The sequence below is a fragment of the Cherax quadricarinatus genome, chromosome 49, assembly GCF_038502225.1.
Source record: "Cherax quadricarinatus isolate ZL_2023a chromosome 49, ASM3850222v1, whole genome shotgun sequence".
Taxonomy (NCBI): domain Eukaryota; kingdom Metazoa; phylum Arthropoda; class Malacostraca; order Decapoda; family Parastacidae; genus Cherax; species Cherax quadricarinatus.
In genome coordinates this window covers 7,063,088-7,083,359 of record NC_091340.1, presented here as the reverse complement: position 1 = coordinate 7,083,359, position 20,272 = coordinate 7,063,088, and the positions used below count along the sequence as shown (strand labels likewise).

The 20,272-nt window shown below is 39.4% G+C and overlaps 1 protein-coding gene across 2 annotated transcripts; it reads right to left on the bottom strand.

Annotated features, from left to right (window-relative positions):
* Positions 1 to 1,134: 1,134 nt before the first annotated feature.
* On the bottom strand, positions 1,135 to 11,457 carry Spase25 (Signal peptidase complex subunit Spase25). 2 transcript variants are annotated; one of them, XM_070095167.1, is made up of 6 exons: positions 11,298 to 11,457; positions 7,267 to 7,347; positions 6,675 to 6,808; positions 5,915 to 6,031; positions 3,911 to 4,072; positions 1,135 to 2,492 (listed from the first exon to the last, which is right to left on the bottom strand). In XM_070095167.1, exons 1-6 carry the CDS (start codon positions 11,316 to 11,318, stop codon positions 2,312 to 2,314), a joined length of 696 nt encoding a protein of 231 aa, XP_069951268.1. In that variant the 5' UTR covers positions 11,319 to 11,457; the 3' UTR covers positions 1,135 to 2,311. The 2 variants fall into 2 exon arrangements, with proteins under 2 accessions (XP_069951268.1, XP_053644422.1); XM_053788447.2 differs by lacking the exon at positions 5,915 to 6,031.
* Between the last annotated feature and the right edge of the window lie 8,815 nt (positions 11,458 to 20,272).

The window sequence follows — 20,272 nt, the reverse complement described above, 5'->3', positions numbered from 1 at the left end:
AGATCTCTGTACTGAAACTTTTCCAATGAAATAGCAGTATTTGCATTTTCTCTCTCTCTCTCTCTCTACTAAATTCTTGGTATCACATACCATTTTTACCAGAGCACTAAGTGATGCTCTACAGTGTAAGCAGCTTGATAAGGGGCAAATTTTGAAAAAAGTATACTATTATATTAAAAAATTCCAAAGTGCAGTATAACCTGTCTGCAGAAGTCTTCCTCACAATCCTCAAATGTCTGTAGCAGAATGCAAGTGAAAAAATGATAGTCTGCAAGTTTACATGTAGCAACTTCTTCGAAAGACTCGATGTATAAAATTAAGAGACAGGTAGTGGAACAAAGGACATTAAGGTAACGTCATGGCACTGGGTGGGAACTGCTTAACGTTAAGCTGTGGCCATATAGGTAAAGTATCATTGTATTAATGGTATAAAATGACAACAAATAGACGAGTAGGACGTGCAACATTCAGATATTTTTAATGCTTAGATGTTTTGCCTGTAAAGCAGGTATTTTCAGTCAAATGCAAAGGCAACTAATATATTGGAGACAATTGAAGATGTTGAGGTGTTCAGTACCTCAGCTTTGAGTGACAGTGGAAGAAGTGGAGACTTAAGGCATGCAATGACTGTCTTGATAGAATGGATGAAGTTATCTTGGGGTGTGTAGTCCTTTAGCCTTCACGGAAGATGTTCAGATCCACAACTATGGAAGATCCAAGCTATGGAATAGAATATCAGTGGTAAAATATACCAACAAGTATGCCTTATTCTCAAGATATGGAACAGAACATCTCAAAATCTCTAGTTCAAATGTCCCCAATGTATTAGTCACTTCTGTATTCAACTGAAGAAGAATGCTGCACAAGCAAACAATCACAGCATTAAAGATACCTAAATGGCACAAGTATCTTATCTATGGGTATAGGAAGTTCCAGTCAATGAAACCCAAGGCATCAACAAAAACCATAATCCATCTACTACAAAAAGAAGTCTGCCTTCAGAGGGATGTTACAGGCAGATGAATAAGTTTGGGTCAAAATACAGTTTAAGTACAGAAAATTTACATCAAAAGTAAAATAGGCTGTGAAGAAATTTTTGTGGTATAAAGGGCTACAATGAAAATTTTGATTAAATATCTTCCATGTAATTTTTATTTTCTACAGATTTGGCAGTAACTTAAAACCTGAAATGTTTGTAATAAAAACCAACAGGAATGTCAAGCAACCTCTGCCAAAGTTCCAGTAAAAAAATACAGTACTTCAAAATACATTACCACCAATTCCTGAAATATATGCAACCCCCTTTCTCCCCCGTGCTTACAACCTAATTAGTTCCAGGAGACCGTTGCCAGTCATGCTGTTTTAAGCTGAACTGCCATTTCCTACTGCTACAAAGTTATAAATGCAATTTCTGTTAACCAATATCAAACTAAAATTTAGGAATTTTATGGGCAGTCTTACCTGGAAAAAAAAAATGGCCGTAAATGTGGGGAAAAGACAAATCACTGGTCGCCTGCACATTATTATAATTAATTATGAGCAGTGATAATACTGTAATGAAAAATATATTAGAGTTTATGAAGATTTATGCTTGGAGAAAGCAAAATGTAATAAGCATCAAATAAGGCTGCTGCAACACACTGAAATCTATGAAAAGAAACATCGTTCTATTTTGAGTTAGTTTCTAGTCACTTTTCTATGGGTAACTTGGACTTAGATTTTTAAATAAATACTTCAAATTAATTTCTAAGATAGCTAATTGAAAATAATTTCAGCAAATCTTCATAAATGAACAGAAGATGGTAAAAGTTCTCATCTTCACAAATGAATTAGCAAGAAACACCAAGACGACATATTTGTATTAAGAACTGATTCTCTGTTATCAGTACCTACTGAATACATTATAGAAATAGTATTAAGGCTTATGCCAAAACTTAATCTTATAAAATGATAAAAGTTACAGGATAGCATTAAATATCCTCAAGATAATATTTACTCTAAGACACAAGATATGAAACACATTGCTTGGGAAAACATACATAAGTCAATTACAGTATTAAAATGTACAGTAATACCATTCATAGATTTTGAACCATTTATTACAATAATTAATACCAAAAGACAAAAATAATAATTCTTCAGGGTAAAGCTTTAATTTGATAACCAAAATAACTGTCGATGTAAATAACCAGGAAAGAGTGTGACCATATTGTCTTGGCAGACTTAGCATGGAGGGAAAAAATAAGTTTCCTTGAAATATTTCAGCAACTAATCCCTCTTGTGGCTAATCTAACATTTAAAACAAGTAAATCTAGTTTTTCTTGTGCTCTACATCAGAATGCAAACGTAGAACTTCTTTGGCTACAGATCCATACAAAAGCTTGCCAGTCTCATCAAAGTAGTTCTCAACAGTGAGGACAGTGCGGGCTTCTTTGGCCTTCCCTGTCTTGCCAGCTTTCTGAGTAACGCGCAGGTGGTACTTATTGTCAAACCTGAAATAGTAGAAAGAATATATAAAACACCTTGCATTCAAAGACAGCAGGTATGTTGCAGAATCAAGTCCTCAAAAGTATGCCATTAAGTTATCATATGGTATTTTTGTTAAATTTCCATTTTCTTAGTGACATAAGTAAGATGTCTTTCCACATCCTCCCATACACCATGTGTATCATAGGTGTGTTAAATGCTGGGATCAAGATGTTGGTAACCTTTTACTGAATGCAACTTATGAAAAGGTAAAGGAGAGAAAACTTTTATTTTAGATATTTGAATATGCATGGATGTACAGTATTACAGAGATACAGTCTTTAGCAAAACAAACCCAAATGTTGCAAAGAATCTTCATGGCTATGGTGCTCTTCACACTAACTCCAAGGCTGAGGAACTGATACCTCATCTTATGTACATAGTTCTAATGTCTTCCAATTATGTCCTTGAATTTGTATTGATAAAGCCACTGGGTGGTGAAACATCTACAATAAAGACACCCAGATGTTGCACATGTGTCTAATTTTCACCTATAATTTATGCCAAAGGTTATGCTGAGTGCCTAGTTAGATAAGGACCGTGGGTCAAGTATCACCTCTCACAAACCACTCAACTCCAGAACTGAGTTAAAGTGAAACAGCATCAGGGAAAAGATGATGGCAGTTTAAATAATGTTTATGAGATCAAGATGTGCTGTGAATATTTTCAAGAGAAGATGTGGAAAAGCGCTTAAAATACTGATACAAAAATGTTAATTCAGAGAGTGAAGAAGCATTGTGGAAATGGTTTGTTTATTTAAATGAAATGGAACAAGGCGTGTTGATCAAGGTGGTACATGAACCTAGGGTAGATGTACACAGTATATGTTCATAAGTAAGTTTGAGGACTTCGTAAATGCTTTTTGTAATATAATTTATACTAAAGTCCTTCTTTAAACTAGCCTTGAACATGGGAGGCAGCATATGCTGAAGGAACTGCCAAAGCACGTAATTATTCTCTAGCTTTAAGAAATTACATTATACAATTAACCGTAATCACAGAAGCTACCTCATTATGCCACCAAGGTCTTCACAGATGCTCATGTAATTATAAAACTTATGTCTAAGCATCAGTGGTAAATGTCAATGCCTAGTGAATGCAATTAGATGTCTATCACAGTCAGCAGCAGAAAACAGCACGATTCCCTTTACGTGGCTGTTCAAAGGTGATGCAAATGACCCCTATCCTCAATCTACAAAGAATTAGTCTTATATTAACTATGCAGAAAATGTATCCAGACTTGCATGTCATTCCAAACCCTCTACAGCCTGCAGCTTATCAGGATGACTACTACCCCATTACATAGCCTAGATAATATATAGATATGTCAGAAAGATTCAGCTTTCAATTAGTGCAACATCAGACATATTACTACAGCTCTTACCTCTTAAGAGAAGAGGAAGCATTCCATACATCATCTGGGTCAATCCCAGCAGCATCTTTCTTCAGGGCTGTGCAGAAGATGCCACACTCCAGGTAGGTAGTGTACCATGTTAATACACCCATCATAATGAAATAGGATATCACACATACACACATTACAGTTCTGAAAATTTATAAAGGCTATGAATAGTAGTAGCTGAAAAGATTTTTGAGGTATTATAATATACAGCACAGGGATTAAGTGAGAAGAGTACAGTGAACCCTCGGCTTATGAACGTATTGCATATGTTAAACCCGCCCAACAAAGCGTTTGAGCATAAAAATTTTGGCCTGGCTAACAATAAAAAACTCGCTCAATGTGATTTGTCCCAAACCTGTCTGTCCAGCCTGAGCGCCTCAGCTGCCCTGCCATCATTGTTTACAAGCCAGGGTGGCCGGTTTCATGATACATTCGATACATTTTGTATTATTCCATTGTTTATAGTCCTTGTAACTGCTAAATAAGCCACCAAGGGCCCAATGAAAACTTCTAGTGCCAATCCTGTGGTAAAAAGGGCGAGAAATACTATCGAAATACTATCACACTAAGGTCAGCTGCTGCTGCACCACCGTCAGCTGTTGCTGCACCACCGTCAGCTGTACTACTCGAAGATGTGGAGAGTGTTGTTGGTGTGGCTTAACGAGAAACAATTACCGAGAAACAATTAACCCCAGAGGGTTAGCCACCCAGGATAACCCAAGAAAGTCAGCGAGTCATCGAGGACCGTAACTTGTTTCCATTAGGGTCCTTAATCTTGTCCCCCAGGACGCGACCCACACCAGTTGACTAACACCCAGGTGAACAGGAAAAAATGCCTGGAACTAGTGCTCATATTGGTGAATTTAAGACCAGCAAAGGTTGGTTTGAGAGATTTAAGAATCGTAGTGGCATACACAGTGTGATAAGGCATGGTGAAGCTGAAAAATTCCAACCCCAACAAGTGTTCAATTGTGACGAAACAGGCCTGTTCTGGAAGAAAATGCCAAACAGGACCTACATTACTCAGGAGGAAAAGGCACTTCCAGGACACAAGCCTATGAAAGACAGGCTAACTTTCCTGTTTTGTTGTAACGCTAGTGGGGATTGCAAAGTGAAGCCTTTACACATGTATCACTCTGAAAATCCCAGTGTGTTCAAGAAAAATAGTGTCTCATCACTCATCAATACTCTTCAATAAAGGTGTCATTTTAACATTTATTTATATAGTTATTGTGCATGTCTCATTGTTTTCTTTGTAGGGAAATGTATATTTCATGAACAAAAAATTATTTTTTTTTAATACTTTTGGGTGTCTGGAACAGATTAATTGGATTTCCATTATTTCTTATGGGGAAAATTAATTCGGCTAACAATAATTTTGCCTAACGATGAGGTCTCAGGAACGGATTAATATCATTAGCCGAGGGTCCACTGTATAGGCATTAGCTCAATAATTGAGGGGAGGGAAGATTATTATAGTCACAGGAAAGAGCTAAACACATAAGGTTCATACAGTGCCATTATGCTACAGTTGGGGCAGAAAGTGCTCAACAACTGAGGGAATTGATGTAATACAAATGATTAAACATTCTGAGGGAAAGGTATATCTATAGTTGAAATGGATATTTGGAGTGTAGGGTTTCCATAAGATAGTTCCCATATGGTTATTTTAAAATATAATGAACAAGTAGACTGCCATCCCTACATGATGACCACTACTGCAGAGTACTGTATTATTATACTGAGACACACATCAAGCCTATAAATATTTTAGTATTTCATTGCATCCACAGAGATTTCACATTTAGCTGAATAGCATTTTAGGTTGTTCTATATGCACTCATTTTCTTTTTACAAGCTATATCTCCTTCAAAGTCTCATAATGCTTTTCCTTAAACACTACAATCTTATATCTTCTTGTACAAAAATGATGACATTTTCTGTGATAAAAGAATCTAACAAACTTCACACTGTTACACTACATACCGAATTCCATCACTTGGCATCCTTTCTATAAAAGTGTCTTTCAAGTCAGCTTGTGAATGCACATCTTTCCATTCAAGCATTACGTACTTGCCCTTCATTTTGTTTTCAACACGCCAGCTGTTAACCACCAAGGCAGGGAACCCAAGAGAGAAGAAACACGTTCATCATCATCCATTCAATCTCTTTCCTACCAGAAGTGCCAACATTACAGTTTAGATGGCCCTCTGAACTGAAACATCCTCACCACTCCTTTACAGTACAGTACAGGACAAACAAGTAATTTTTCACATTATCTATCAAGATATAAACTTTTATATAGTGAAACACATTATGCCATTATACTACTGTGGCAATCATATTTATTTGTGACCAACAGAAATTATAAATGAAGGCCCAAATACTTCATTACTTAAATATTACTCATCAATTACCAGATTTTCAGTGGGATACAGCCGGTTTGTTGAAAGAAAGAATTACCAGATTTAAAGCTAAACTGTAGTAACAAGAGAAGGCATTTTTTTAATATCTGTGCATACACCTAAGTGCAATATATATTATGTTTATAACATTTTATTAATCTTAAGTTGTATCTTTCCTAAAATGCTATGCATAACCAGGGGCTTTCCATGGATACTATCAAATGTCATCTTACCTTGTAAAACTATGAATTGTACTCTGTGTTTTGGAAATAAAAGTGAATATTTTTAAAGTACGTAATTTCAAGGCCATTAAAAAAAAGTAGAAGTGGTGGAATTCTTACCTGGACTGTGGAAATGGATAGAGCAGATCCCAAATGAGAGCAAAGACTGAGAATCCCACTGCCACAGATGATATTATTAGTCGCCCATCAAGAAGCTTGTGAGACTCAATGTAGCTAAAGCGAGACAACAACACCTAAAGTGAAAATAATTATGCGTGTGGTTAGGCTTCAAAAAATAAATAAATCTGAATACAGAAAGCTATAAACTGTAATATTTCAAAAAGCTTTAAATAAATACAGTGAATCTTTGATTAACTAATAGAGAGGGAGAAGGTGTCCAGTAAAGCCAATTGCCCATCAACTCCAAATTGTCAAAACAACCTTTCATTATCATAACTAAAGCACAATTCTGTATTTTAAGAGACATAGTCCATTAAATTAAAAAATAAATTTACCCAGTGTACTATAACAACAGACAATATTGGATTTAACAAATTTGTCTGCTATTTCTGAATACTGTCTGGCCATAGATTTTCTGTTAAATCCAAAATCCATTAAATTGTAGTCCATTAAATCAAGGCTTCACTGTACTTAATATTCTGAAATTGAATTCAAACTTGTGTAGTAAGTTTCTCTAGCTAACAATACTTACATCCTTCACTGCATCATCAAGGGCATTTTTAAGAGCATTGCCATCCCATTTATTAACCTTCGGAGGATTTTCCTCCATTGTCTGTAAGAATTAGGTAAAAAATTAATGAACTACACATGAAAAGCTTAAAAAATATATCCATAAAAATTTTAATAATGAAAAACAATATTTTAACACAATGCTTAATCTAGCAACTAATCAGCTCCAAGGATCAGCAGATTTTTGAGGAAATTCTATGAATAGTCAAGAATAACCAATTGCCAGCTTATCTTTTATTCTCCACTACTCCATCTGTCTCTTCCCTCACCCTTCTATATCTTTATTTACTACAAGTACATGTACATGGTACACAGGCCTAGCTGACATCAATGATATACTACTACATATAGAAAGCTGTTTGTTATGCTGAGCATTTCAGGCAAATTAGGTCAGTTTTTGTCCTAGGATATGGCCCACACCAGTCGACTAACACCCAGGTACCCATTTTACACTGATGGGTGAACAGAAACAGCAGGTGTCATATGGAAACACATCCCTAATGTTTTCTAGCAGTACTGGAGGAGATTCGAACCCCAGACCTCAGTGTGTGAGCTGAGTGTGCTGGTACAGTAGTGTGGTGGTGGGACACATATCTATACATAAACAGCTTTACTTAACAGCTTTACTTATACCATATGTGTGTACAGGGGGGCAATGTGGCAGATGTTACAAATGTATGGAATAGGAGGCAGGTTACTGAAAGCATTGAAGAGTTTTTATGAGGATAGTGAGGCTCAGGTTAGAGTATGTAGGAGATAGGGAGATTATTTCCCAGTAAAAGTAGGTCTTAGACAAGGATGTGTGATGTCACTATGGTTGTTCAATATATTTATAGATGGGGTTGTAAGAGAAGTGAATGCGAGGGTGTTGGCAAGAGGTGTGGGGTTAAAAGACAAAGAATTTAACACAAAGTGGGAGTTGTCACAGTTGATATTTGCTTTTGACACTGTGCTTTTGGGAGATTCTGAAAAGAAGCTGCAGAGGTTGGTGGATGAGTTTGGTAGGGTATGCAAAAGAAAATTAAAAGTGAATACAGGAAAGAGTAAGGTGATGAAGATAACAAAAATATTAGATAACGGAAGATTGGATATCAGATTGGAAGGAGGGAGTATGGAGGAGGTGAATGTATTCAGATATTTAGGGGTGGACGTGTCAGCAGATGGGTCTATGAAAGATGAGGTGAATCATAGAATTCACAAGGGATAAAAGGTGGGTGGTGCACTGAGGAGTCTGTGGAGACAAAGAACTTTGTCCAAGGAAGCAAAGAGGGTAATGTATGAGAGTATAGTTATACCAACACTCTTATATGGGTGTGAAGCATGGGTGGTGAATGCTGCAACAAGAAGGCTGGAGGCAGTGGAGATGTCATGTCTGAGGGCAATGTGTGGTGTGAATATAATGCAGAGGGCTGAGGAGGGGCTGTTGAGGTGGTTTGGATATGAAGAGAGGATGGAACAAAATAGAATGACTTCGAAAGTGTATAAATCTGTAGTGGAAGGAAGACGGGATACGGGTCAGCCTAGAAAAGGTTGAAAGAAGGGGGTAAAGGTTTTGTGTGCGAGGGGGTTGGACTTCCAGCAAGCATGCATGAGCATGTTAGATAGGAGCAAATGGAGACAAATGGTATTTAGGACTTGATGTGCTGTTGGAGTGTGAGCAAGGTAAAATTTATGAAGGGATCCAGGGAAACCAGCAGGCCAGACTTGAGTCCTGGAGATGGGAAGTACAGTGCCTGCACTCTGAAGGTGGGGTGTTAATGTTGCAGTTTTATAACTGCAGTGTAAGTGCACCTCTGGCAAGACAATGATGGAGTGAATGATGAAAGTTTTTCTTTTTCAGGCCATACTACCTTGGTGCGAAACAGCCAGGGTTAATAAAATGCTATTTATGTATAAATGGATGAAAGGATAAATGGATGGGATGGGATGGATAGATAAATAGTAAGGTATACCTTGTTAATACAGTGTTCATTGTAGTGTGCTTTGCTAATACAGTGCTTTTCAATTATATTCATGTTCATTATTTTCGGCGCTTGTCTTGCCTTTAAGATGGCGTTTGTCAATTTTCAAATTTTTTTATTTATTTTTACATTTGCATTTTTTAGGCCTATTGATATTGCACACTTAATAAATGACAGTGTAAACATGCTTTTAGGCTTTTGTACATACTGGAAAGTGAAAAAAAGGGCTGTGATTTGCTTCAAGGTGATATTTGCTTTACAATGGTGGTTTGAAACGTAACTTGCCCTTTTAGTGAGGTATGCATGTACTGTACTATACATGAGGCAAGACAACACTTACATAGCTCTGGCAGTACACACACACTTACTTCAGCCTCACAATATACTGTATGCAGTTTACAGTGTAAGTCAGATTTACATATTTTCCATAAAAATACAAGTCATGCTTACAGATTCGCAGGATTTCTTATTTGTGGTGTTGATTATCCAACCTTCTACTAATGAGCAACTGACAATGATGCAATTATCCACAGTATTTCTGGACGTATCCATTTTTCCAGGTTTGGCCCCAATGCCTTAACTGAAAACTAACAAAAAATTTCACTTGTGTTCAATGGCCTTCCCATGCCCAAATATATTTATTATTTCTTATAAAATGCCAATTCTGTATTACCCAGATTAGAAAGATTCAGGGATTATGGCAAACTGGTTAACTGAACTCGAGTCATTGAGGGGGGAAGTACAGCGCCTAAAGGATGGTTGAGGATGCTGCACTTCAGAGGGTCATCTGAGCTGTAATGTCAGCACACTCCAGTTCTCGACCAGCCGGGCTGTAGTTTGTACACTGGCTTGCATGCAGCCAGCAGTAACAGCCTGGTTGATCAGGCTCTGATCCACAGCGAGGTCTGGTCATGGACTGGACTGCAGGGGCGCTGACCCCTGGAATACCCTCCAGGTATACTAAGACAGCAAGTGAATGAGTGATGGTGATTGTGTTTCATTTTTTTTAGGTCCCCCAACCTTTGGAGATGGCCGATGCTAAAAAAAAAAAAAAAAAAAAAAACTACTGCGATCTCTCTTGGAAACACAACATGAAACAAAATCTCATTTTTTTTTTAATACAATGTTGTAATATTCAAGATTTTTAGTTTTGCCGGAACACTGTGTTAGCCTCACAAGTTAGGTAGGGACACGTGTGCACTTTAATAAAAATTAAGAGAATAAACAAGAATTTTTACGAAGTACATCACGGGCAAATTGTCACCTGACACTTTCAAAACGTGTGTAATAATTATAATGCAAATTTGTGTCTGTACAAGCAAAAACAAATGCACAAATTTACAAGTAATTATACACAACCTGAAATATAATTTAATTCTACAATAAAACTAAAAATATTTAGAGAACAGAATATATACTTGAGAAGTGTATATTTCTGTGTATATACACCCAGAGTTTACCTTTAATCCTTATTTTAGGTATTAAAATATTGACTGGTGTGGAACAGGTTGCATACAACATTATTGACACTTTATTATTATTATAGTCAAAACTAAGCGGTAAACCCACAAGGGTCCTACAGCTAATGACTAAGTTTTGAAGCACAATTAACAAACCTTATGGAACAATTCTCAATTATATTTTACATGGTACTGTACATGCAGTCTTTACAGCAACCCGTATGGGCTTGGGGGATGTGGGAAGTTATCAGGTTTAATCCCAGGAGAGGGAGGCTAGCTCCATATCCTTGGATCACGACTCCACTACCATCAAGGCACTTGTCATACAGAATTGCATTCATGAGGCGAGTGCTAAGCCCGCACGAGTCATAGAGCCTGGGCGAGTGGGAAGCTTTCAGGTTCGATCCTAGGAACAGGAGAGCAGGTCTAATTCCTCGGATCAAGACCCCTGAGCAGCACCTCCCTCGACGGACACCACTGGCAGCGACTACCAGGGACGCTTTTTTGACATTTTTTCCTAATAAATATAAAGAAATACGTAGCCAGAAGCGAGAGACGAGTGCCATACTTACAGCAACTACCTTCTCGGGCATGATGCCACCTTCCTGTGCCTCTTAATATACAAAAATATGGTGTGGCAGCAAGTGCCAACTGAACGGTGTTGTGGTGTCTGGGGAGAGCGCCCGCGCGCGCGCACTCTCCCATACACTTTTCCCCCTCCTGCCTTAATTAACGTTATTTAGCCTCCTTATATGCATTTGCAATTCTTTTTACAGTTATCTTCTATAGTAATATGCGTATCAATTGACTAGGATAGCCCAGTAAAGTCAAATAAAGTGATATAATAAGCGTGACTGGGGCGCCAATGGTAAGCCTCGACGTGCTGGGTCAGGCTGGCGCCAACTTTCAAATTATTGAGATTTTTATTCTGGTAATTAAGCCCGAGGGTTAGTAATCCAGGTTAGTAAGTAACTTGGTTTATTTGGGTACAGGCACACATAAGTACAATTATCATATATATTATAAATTACTTAGTATAACCCCCTAAAAAGTCAGACAGTGACTTATTTCTATTGGTGTCCTTGTAATATCTTATTTTAACCTTAAAAGTTAAAGCAGGTAAGTAACTTAACTGTGTGAAAATCAGTTACAATAAAAGGATATATATTAACTCACTGTCATCAGGCTGTCTGGCTTATGTTTAATTAGTGGGGGTTTAAAGCTTCTCTGCTACCTAAGAGTCCAATGGAAATAAGTCACTTTGTCTCACTTTTTTGGGTTACCTGGAGTTTACCTGGAGAGAGTTCCGGGGGTCAACGCCCCCGCGGCTCGGTCTGAGACCAGGTTATGGTAGGTAATTTACATTATGTATGATAATTGTACTTATGTATACCTGTGCCTAAATAAAGTTACTTATGACTTTTCCATCACCAGTCAAAGATACTTATCTCCAACAGGGATTAAAGTAAACTCTGTATATACACTGAGAGAAATATATATATATCCTGTTTCCATTAGCGTTTTCTAATCCTTTCCTCATCCCTCCCCAGGATGCGACCCCGCAACAGGTCACCTAACACCCAGGTACCTACTTACTGCTAGTTGAACGGTGACAATAGGTGTATGGTAGAAACCCGATGTTTCCTCTCGTCCGGGGAAGGAACCCCAGTCCACCACTGTGAGGTGAGGCCGCTACCCATTAAGCCACCAGCACTGGAGTATAGAGATGTTGGTGAGATTATGAAAGGAATGATGCCCACTGTCTTCTCTCTCCTCACTGGTTGTCCATCCCTCCCTTCCTCCTTCTTCTTCTCTATAAGCTGATCTCTATAAGCTGATTACGATGCTCTCCATTCCTTGCCAGGCCCTGATCCACCGCGAGGCTTGGTCACGGACCGGGCCGCGTGGGCGTTGACCTGGAGGTTACCTGGAGGTTATTCCGGGGATCAACGCCCCCGCGGCCCGGTCCATGACCAGGCCTCCCGATGGATCAGGGCCTGATCAACCAGGCTATTACTGCTGGCCGCACGCAGTCCAACGTACGAGCCACAGCCCGGCTGATCCGGCACTGACTTTAGGTATCTGTCCAGCTCTCTCTTCAAGGCAGCCAGGGGTTTATTGGCAATTCCCTTAATGCTTGATGGGAGGCTGTTGAACAGTTTTGGGCCCCGGACACTTATGGTGTTTTCTCTTAGTGTACCAATGGCGCCCCTACTTTTTATTGGCGGCATTTTGCATCGCCTGCCCAGTCTTTTACTTTCGTAGGGAGTGATTTCTGTGTGCAGATTTGGGACCATTCCTTCCAAGATTTTCCAAGTGTAGATTATGATATATCTCTCCCTCCTGCGTTCCAACGAGTACAAGTCAAGTGCTTCCAAGCGTTCCCAGTAGTTAAGGTGCTTGACAGAACTTATACGTGCAGTAAAGGATCTCTGTACACTCTCTAGATCTGCGATTTCACCTGCTTTGAATGGACCCCTGAAATCCCCTCCAGATATACTCCAGCACCAAACTGAGAGAATACGATAACCTTCTAAACTCCATGCTGGAGAGACTTCCAGACCTTTTCCTGGACGAATCACAGATTAGATAAGAGGTCCCCAAACTCTTCAGCTAGTCGACCCCTTCATGAAGTTACAGTTTGTTCAGTGCCCCCAAACATTTTTATTTTATGACGATCTGTTGGAGTGTGAGCAGGGTAATATTTAGTGAAGGGATTCAGGGAAACTGGTTATTTTATATAACCGGACTTGAGTCCTGGAAATGGGAAGTACAATGCCTGCACTCTACAGGAGGGGTTTGGGATATTGGCAGTTTGGAGAGATATATTGTGTATTTTTATACGTATATACTTCTAAGCTGTTGTGTTCTGAGCACCTCTGCAAAAACAGTGATTATGTGTGAGTGTGGTGAAAGTGTTGAATGATGAAAGTATTTTCTTTTTGGGGATTTTCTTTCTCTTTGGGTCACCCTGCCTCGGTGGGAGACGGCCGACTTGTTGAAAAAAAATTAATAAATAGTACTTTAATAATACTATGAATAATAATAATAATAATAATAATAATAATAATAATAATAATAATAATAATAATAATAATAATAATAATGATGATGACTTCATAAAATATAGGTCATTTTCAAATAATGAAAAATATAATATTTAACATATCCCCCCCCCCTTTTTTTTACTGAAACTGTTGATGTCATTAATGGGAATGATACATCTGATGAACGTCAACAAGGTTACTAATATTTGGTTGGAGACTGATGAGTTTTAGTGGTAAGTCACCAGGCTCTTCCAGGTTCAGTCTGTTTCTCTCCTTAGAATTACATTTGCATGGCTTAAAGCGCCTTCAACCATATACTAACGCCTTTTTAACTTAAGTTTGTAAACCCATTTGTAGACTAATTTAAAAAAATTACTCATTTAGATTGTAAGATACTGTCTACAAATACGACATGAAAACACTCATCTGCCTCACCTACGGTACTACATGTACACTAGGATCTACAACAGGAAATTATCTACGACCAATTATAGCCCAATAAAAAATCTGCCATTAGAATAGTTCCTCAATCTGGTTCCAGGTAACACTACCCGCTATGTAAAAAAACTGAATCTAATTAACGTACAAAGTGTCCACAGGCACTGGTAAGCAGACTGCAAGTACAAGACACCTGGTGGACACATTAACCAAAATATTAACCCAGTACAACAACAATATTGACCCAACGAAATGCTTGGTATACACGGCGCGTTCTTTGGAGAAGACATGAACATTCAGCATTAACCAGCACACCCTGGAGGACAACCTTGTGACGACGTTCCCATCCCTCCTGAACCATTGTCAAGTCACAAGTGGGGAGAGGAAAGTAAAGAAGGCCTGAAGACAATATGGTGCGGGCAGGAGAAGAAGCACTAGAAGCATTATTATTATTATTATTATTATTATTATTATTATTATTATTATTATTAGTAGTAGTAGTAGTAGTAGTAGTAGTAGTAGTAGTAGTAGTAGTAGTAATAGTAGTAGTAGTAGTAGTAGTGGTGGTAGTAGTAAAATAGCATAAAAATTAGCAGCCACAATAGACTTTTTTAGTTTTAGTCTTTGCACAGGTATAATGCCAGAGCTGAAACAACACCTTGTTATTTCTGAAAATATAACGTGACTTTGCCCTCAGCTTGAGGACGACCAGCGTCACAATCTATGTAGAACTTAAAGTATGAAGCTCCACACACAGCGACACGTCGTTCCAACAGGACTCCAGCGGAAATAACTCACTTTGTCTGACTTTCTTGGGTTATCCTAGGTAATCTACACATATGCTGCTATGTATGATAATTTATATAATTGTATTTATGTGTACCCGTACCTGAATAAACTTACTCTTTACGCCACTGCCCGTAACCCACCTTATCACGGAGACCTCCACCATGATAGTGACACTTCCTGTCTGACAGTATTTCGTTATATGTAAATTACATTACCTGTACACTGCAGAAAAGAAAGAAATTACTTGTATTTGTATTTATACGATGCAAGGTGTGTCTCTCCTCCAATAACAATAACAATAATTCTAATATTTATTTCTACAAATACATGATACAACTTATACAGACCATAGCTGATATCAATGACATACTACTATACATAAGCCCCTTGTTGTGCAGAGCATTTCGGGTAAATTAGGTTAATTTTGTCCCCAGGATGCGACCCACACTAGTCGACTAACACCCAGGTACCTATTTACTGCTAGGTGAACACGTAGAGTAGGTGTCTTAAGGAAACACATCCTAATGTTTCCAGCTGTACTGGGGATCGAACCACGGACCTCAGCGTGTGAGCTGAGCGCTCAAGTTGGTAGACCTCAGCAGGGAGACGAGTGTCTAGTGTGATCCACATATGCTTCACATTCAGGGCTGATAATGTTTATGTGTTCACTCCTCATTACAGTCAGGGATATGAAAAGTGGACAAAAACCAAGGAGTCAAGGTGAGGCGAACAGAAGCAAGGTTTGTGAGTGTCTTGAGGGTAGGGCGGGGCAGGAGAAAAAAACAGATGGGTAGGGAGTGAAGAGAGGCAGGGGATGGGTAATGGGAGGAGGGTGATGTAGGGAAGGGCGAGAGGGAGCACCGGGAAGCATCATTAATAATAATAATAATAATAATAATAATAATAATAATAATAATAATAATAATAATAATTATAATGATAATAATAATAATAATATTAATAATAATAATAATCTTTATTTCTACAAGTACATGATATAACATGCTACAACTTATACAGACCATAGCTGACATCAATGACATACTACTATATAGAAAGCCGCTTGTTATGCAGAGTATTTCGGGCAAATTAGGTCAGTTTTGTCCCAGGATGCGACCCACACCAGTCTACTAACACCCAGGTACCTATTTCACTGCTAGGTGAACAAGGGCAGCAGGTGTATTAAGGAATCACCTTAATGTTTTCACCCGCACCGGGGATCGAACCACGGACTTCAATGTGCGCTACCTACCGAGTTACGGGGCATCCCAAAGGGGAGAAGTAAGGGAGGGAGGGACACGAGTGTAGTGACGGCGAGAGGAGGGGGTTATTTAATTTAATATCTTCATTATGCACCCCATACCCATCCTGTGGGCGGTAGTCAAAAGCACATAATGGGTCTAGCTACTGGATCACAAAGTGATTATAGCTGAACAAGTTACAGTGGCTGGGGGGGGGGAGGTTGGGAGGACCCTCCAGTGGAAGGTCGTGAGAAACAATGAGAGGGAAAGTGATATAAATCATGCCCTCCCGAGCCATGCCCTAAGCGAGAGATTCTTCGAGGTCAGGAATGACCTGGAGGCACCAGGTTCTGAAGTTACAATGTGGAATCCTAGATTAATACAGCCAGGAACCCCAATGGAAATAAGTCATTTTGACTTTTTTGGGGGGAGTTCTCCTAGGAAATTTACACATATGTTAAACTATGCATTGTTATTGTACTTATGTGTACATGAACCTAAATAAACTTACTACCTACCATAATTTTATAGGAGTGGACTCGTAAGCTAGCGGAAGGCCTCGGTCACACGACCATAAGCTCCAGCTGCGGGTCATTATGTAACTATGACCCGAGGCAGGAAATATTTGTCCTGTTTCCTGACAACCTTACCTAACCTAACCTAACTGATCAGATCAGGTGCGCTATCAAAAGCTATAAATGTATCTCATGGACCGTGTAGCTATCACAGGCTCTAAAAGCTCTCAGTGTGCCCCATTAAAGATAATTTTTCATACAAAATAGAGCCTTGAGACCCCGTATATCTGGCGACCCAAGGGTACCTGCCTCTCACCCTTACTGGCTTCGTGAATGTTAAAATTATTATTAATCTAAGGTATTTGTTACCGGTAAGTTGATGAACAAGACACATATGTAACATCACACAAAATCCCATCTTGTGTGATGGAGTATGGCAAGACAACCATCTAGTGTGATGGAGCATGACAAGAAAACCATCCTGTGTGATGTAGTATGACAAGAAAACCATCCTGTGTGATGGAGTGTGACAAGACAACCATCTAGTGGGATGGAATATGACAAGACAACCATCCTGTGTGGCGGAGTATGACAAGGCAACCGTCCAGTGTGATGGAGTATGACAAGACAACCATCCTGTGTGATGGAGTATGACAAGACAACCATCCTGTGTGATGTAGTATGACAAGAAAACCATCCTGTGTGATGGAGTGTGACAAGACAACCATCTTGTGTGATGGAGTATGGCAAGACAACCATCTAGTGTGATGGAGTATGACAAGAAAACCATCCTGTGTGATGTAGTATGACAAGAAAACCATCCTGTGTGATGGAGTGTGACAAGACAACCATCTTGTGTGATGGAGTATGGCAAGACAACCATCTAGTGTGATGGAGTATGACAAGAAAACCATCCTGTGTGATGTAGTATGACAAGAAAACCATCCTGTGTGATGGAGTGTGACAAGACAACCATCCAGTGTGATGGAGTATGACAAGACAGCCATCCTGTGTGATGGAGTATGACAAGACAGCCATCCTGTGTGACGGAATATGGCAAGACAACCATCCTGTGTGATGGAGTATGACAAGACAACCATCCTGTGTGATGGAGTATGACAAGACAACCATCCTGTGTGATGGAGTATGACAAGACAACCATCCTGTGTGATGGAGTATGACAAGACAACCATCCTGTGTGATGGAGTATGACAAGACAACCATCCTGTGTGATGGAGTATGGCAAGACAACCATCCTGTGTGATGGAGTATGACAAGACAACTATCCTGTGTGATGGAGTATGACAAGACAACCATTCTGTGTGATGGAGTATGACAAGACAACCATCCTGTGTGATGGAGTGTGTAAGGTTAACACAGCTCTCGTCTTAACCTTGCAGAATGCCACACAGATCATGCCAACAACCAGATATTCAGTATCTAATTTCGATAGTCCAAAAAACAAACAACAAATATACAGAGCAACATTGCTACATTAAATGTATATATGCAAGATCTCAATTTATCGTACGAACATCCATTCATCACTCTAGTGACCACCAGGGGGTCATTTTAGAGCTCCATAAAACTGTGATAATTTTAACCCCCATAAAACGTTAATGTGCACAGAATATTGTACATCTCTCATTGCATACACACCAAGAAGTGCATCTCTCAGTGTATGGTACATACAGGTTCTAGAGTATTCTTGACTGGTGGTGCACAAAATCAAAATAATTTTTTTATTTCTCTGTGTAGTGTACAAACAGTAGTTTAGATATAATAAAGTATTATTAAACACAAGGAAAATCACTAGCATGTTTGAGCATGTCAGGCAGACTAATTCTAATGCTTACAAACTACTAAAAAACTAGACATAGGTTATGTAGTGGTAAATTTTAATTACGTATTATTACAAAAAAAATTAGGTTGCAGAATAATGTAATTAGTGACATTCAGCCTTAAATGCACGATCTGTAGCATAAGTTCTCCGTTAAAGATACGGAGAATTGTGTGATTTTTATCTAGTCCAAACAAGTGACATCGTGGTGGCTGGAGAGTCTCTCTCTGTTATGTTTTATATAAATCTCGTTTACTAATTCAAATTAACACGGGCCACATTTCCCAAATTTGCAGAGAAGATGGGATCTCGGAGCAGTGATGAAGACAGGAGGAAGAGAGAGAGAGAGAGAGAGAGGGAAGATGGGGGAGGAGAAGAAGAGGAGAGAAAAACTAAAATGTTATAATTCTGTGGCTGGTAGAGAAAGGGTACATGGAGTAAATAGGGGTACATGAAAGTACAATGGAGTACATGACAGCACAATGGAGTACATGGGAATACAATGGAGTACATGGGAATACAATGGAGTACATGGGAATACAATGGAGTACATAGGAATACAATGGAGTACATAGGAATACAATGGAGTACATAGGAATACAATGGAGTACATGGGAATACAATGGAGTACATGGGAATACAATGGAGTACATGGGAATACAATGGTGTACATGGGAATACAATGGAGTACATGGGAAGAACAGACAGCAGAGAACTTGGAAAGTTCCCCACTGAGGTTATCTGCTGAGAAGAACTGTCTATTTCTATTTGATTAAGAACTATTGTGTATTATCTACATGTATGCGTTAAGGAGAGAAAAGTAGAAGGAGAAAAGAGAGAGAGAAAAGAAGAGGGAGAGAGGAGAAGAGGCGGGGGAGGGGGGGGTAGAAGAGGGGCAGAGAAGGGAGGGGTCGAAGCCAAGGCCACCTTTACATTTTGCTACAAAAACCTGAGAGCAGGTCCTTCACTCACAAGGCCACGGTCACTTGGTGTATGTCCCTGTCCTAGCTTACCCTACCTTGTCCTAGCTTACCCTACCCTGTCCTAGCTTACCCTACCCTGTCCTAGCTTACCCTACCCTGCCCTAGCTTACCCTACCCTGCCCTAACTTACCCTACTCTGTGAATATCAACATGGTATATAATTCAGACGGATACGTGACCTCTCAGTGATTACATTCTTTCTTCTACCACTCTCCACCTGTCCTTCCGAGGACAGTATATAAGTCTCGACGCTGTCGCTTTGTCTCCACATTGTTTCAGAGTTTGGAACACAACTCTTCTCCAGGCTGAGGGACTGACAACCTCAAATCTTCGACTTCAAGGGTGACGGACTGATTACATCGTCTTCACATCTCTACTGCTCCTGCCTACTTTCTGTACTCGACTGAAGAAGCCTACTGTGTAGGCGATACGTTTCGGATTAAGGATACCTAACTGTTGCCTATGTGTCTTACTTATTACTCTACTCTGTCCTACCCTGCCCTACCTTACCTTACCCTGCCCTGTCCTAGCTTACCCTACCCTGCCCTGTCCTAGCCTACCCTACCTTGCCCTGTCCTGCCCTACCCTGCCATGTCCAGCCCTACCCTCCCCTGTCTTGCCTTACCCTGCTCAACTTATCCTACCCTGCTCTGTCCAGCCCTACCCTGCCCTATCCTGCACCGTCCTTCCCTAC

What these genes read in the sequence shown, in the direction of transcription:
- Spase25 (XM_070095167.1), bottom strand. Translation starts at nt 11,318, where the DNA reads ATGCCCGAGAAGGTAGTTGCT. An exon ending in ATGCCAAGTGATGGAATTCG is followed by an intron (nt 4,073 to 5,914) that starts GTATGTAGTGTA and finishes ATAAATTTTCAG; the next exon opens with AACTGTAATGTGTGTATGTG. An exon ending in GCTTCCTCTTCTCTTAAGAG is followed by an intron (nt 2,493 to 3,910) that starts GTAAGAGCTGTA and finishes CTACTATTTCAG; the next exon opens with GTTTGACAATAAGTACCACC.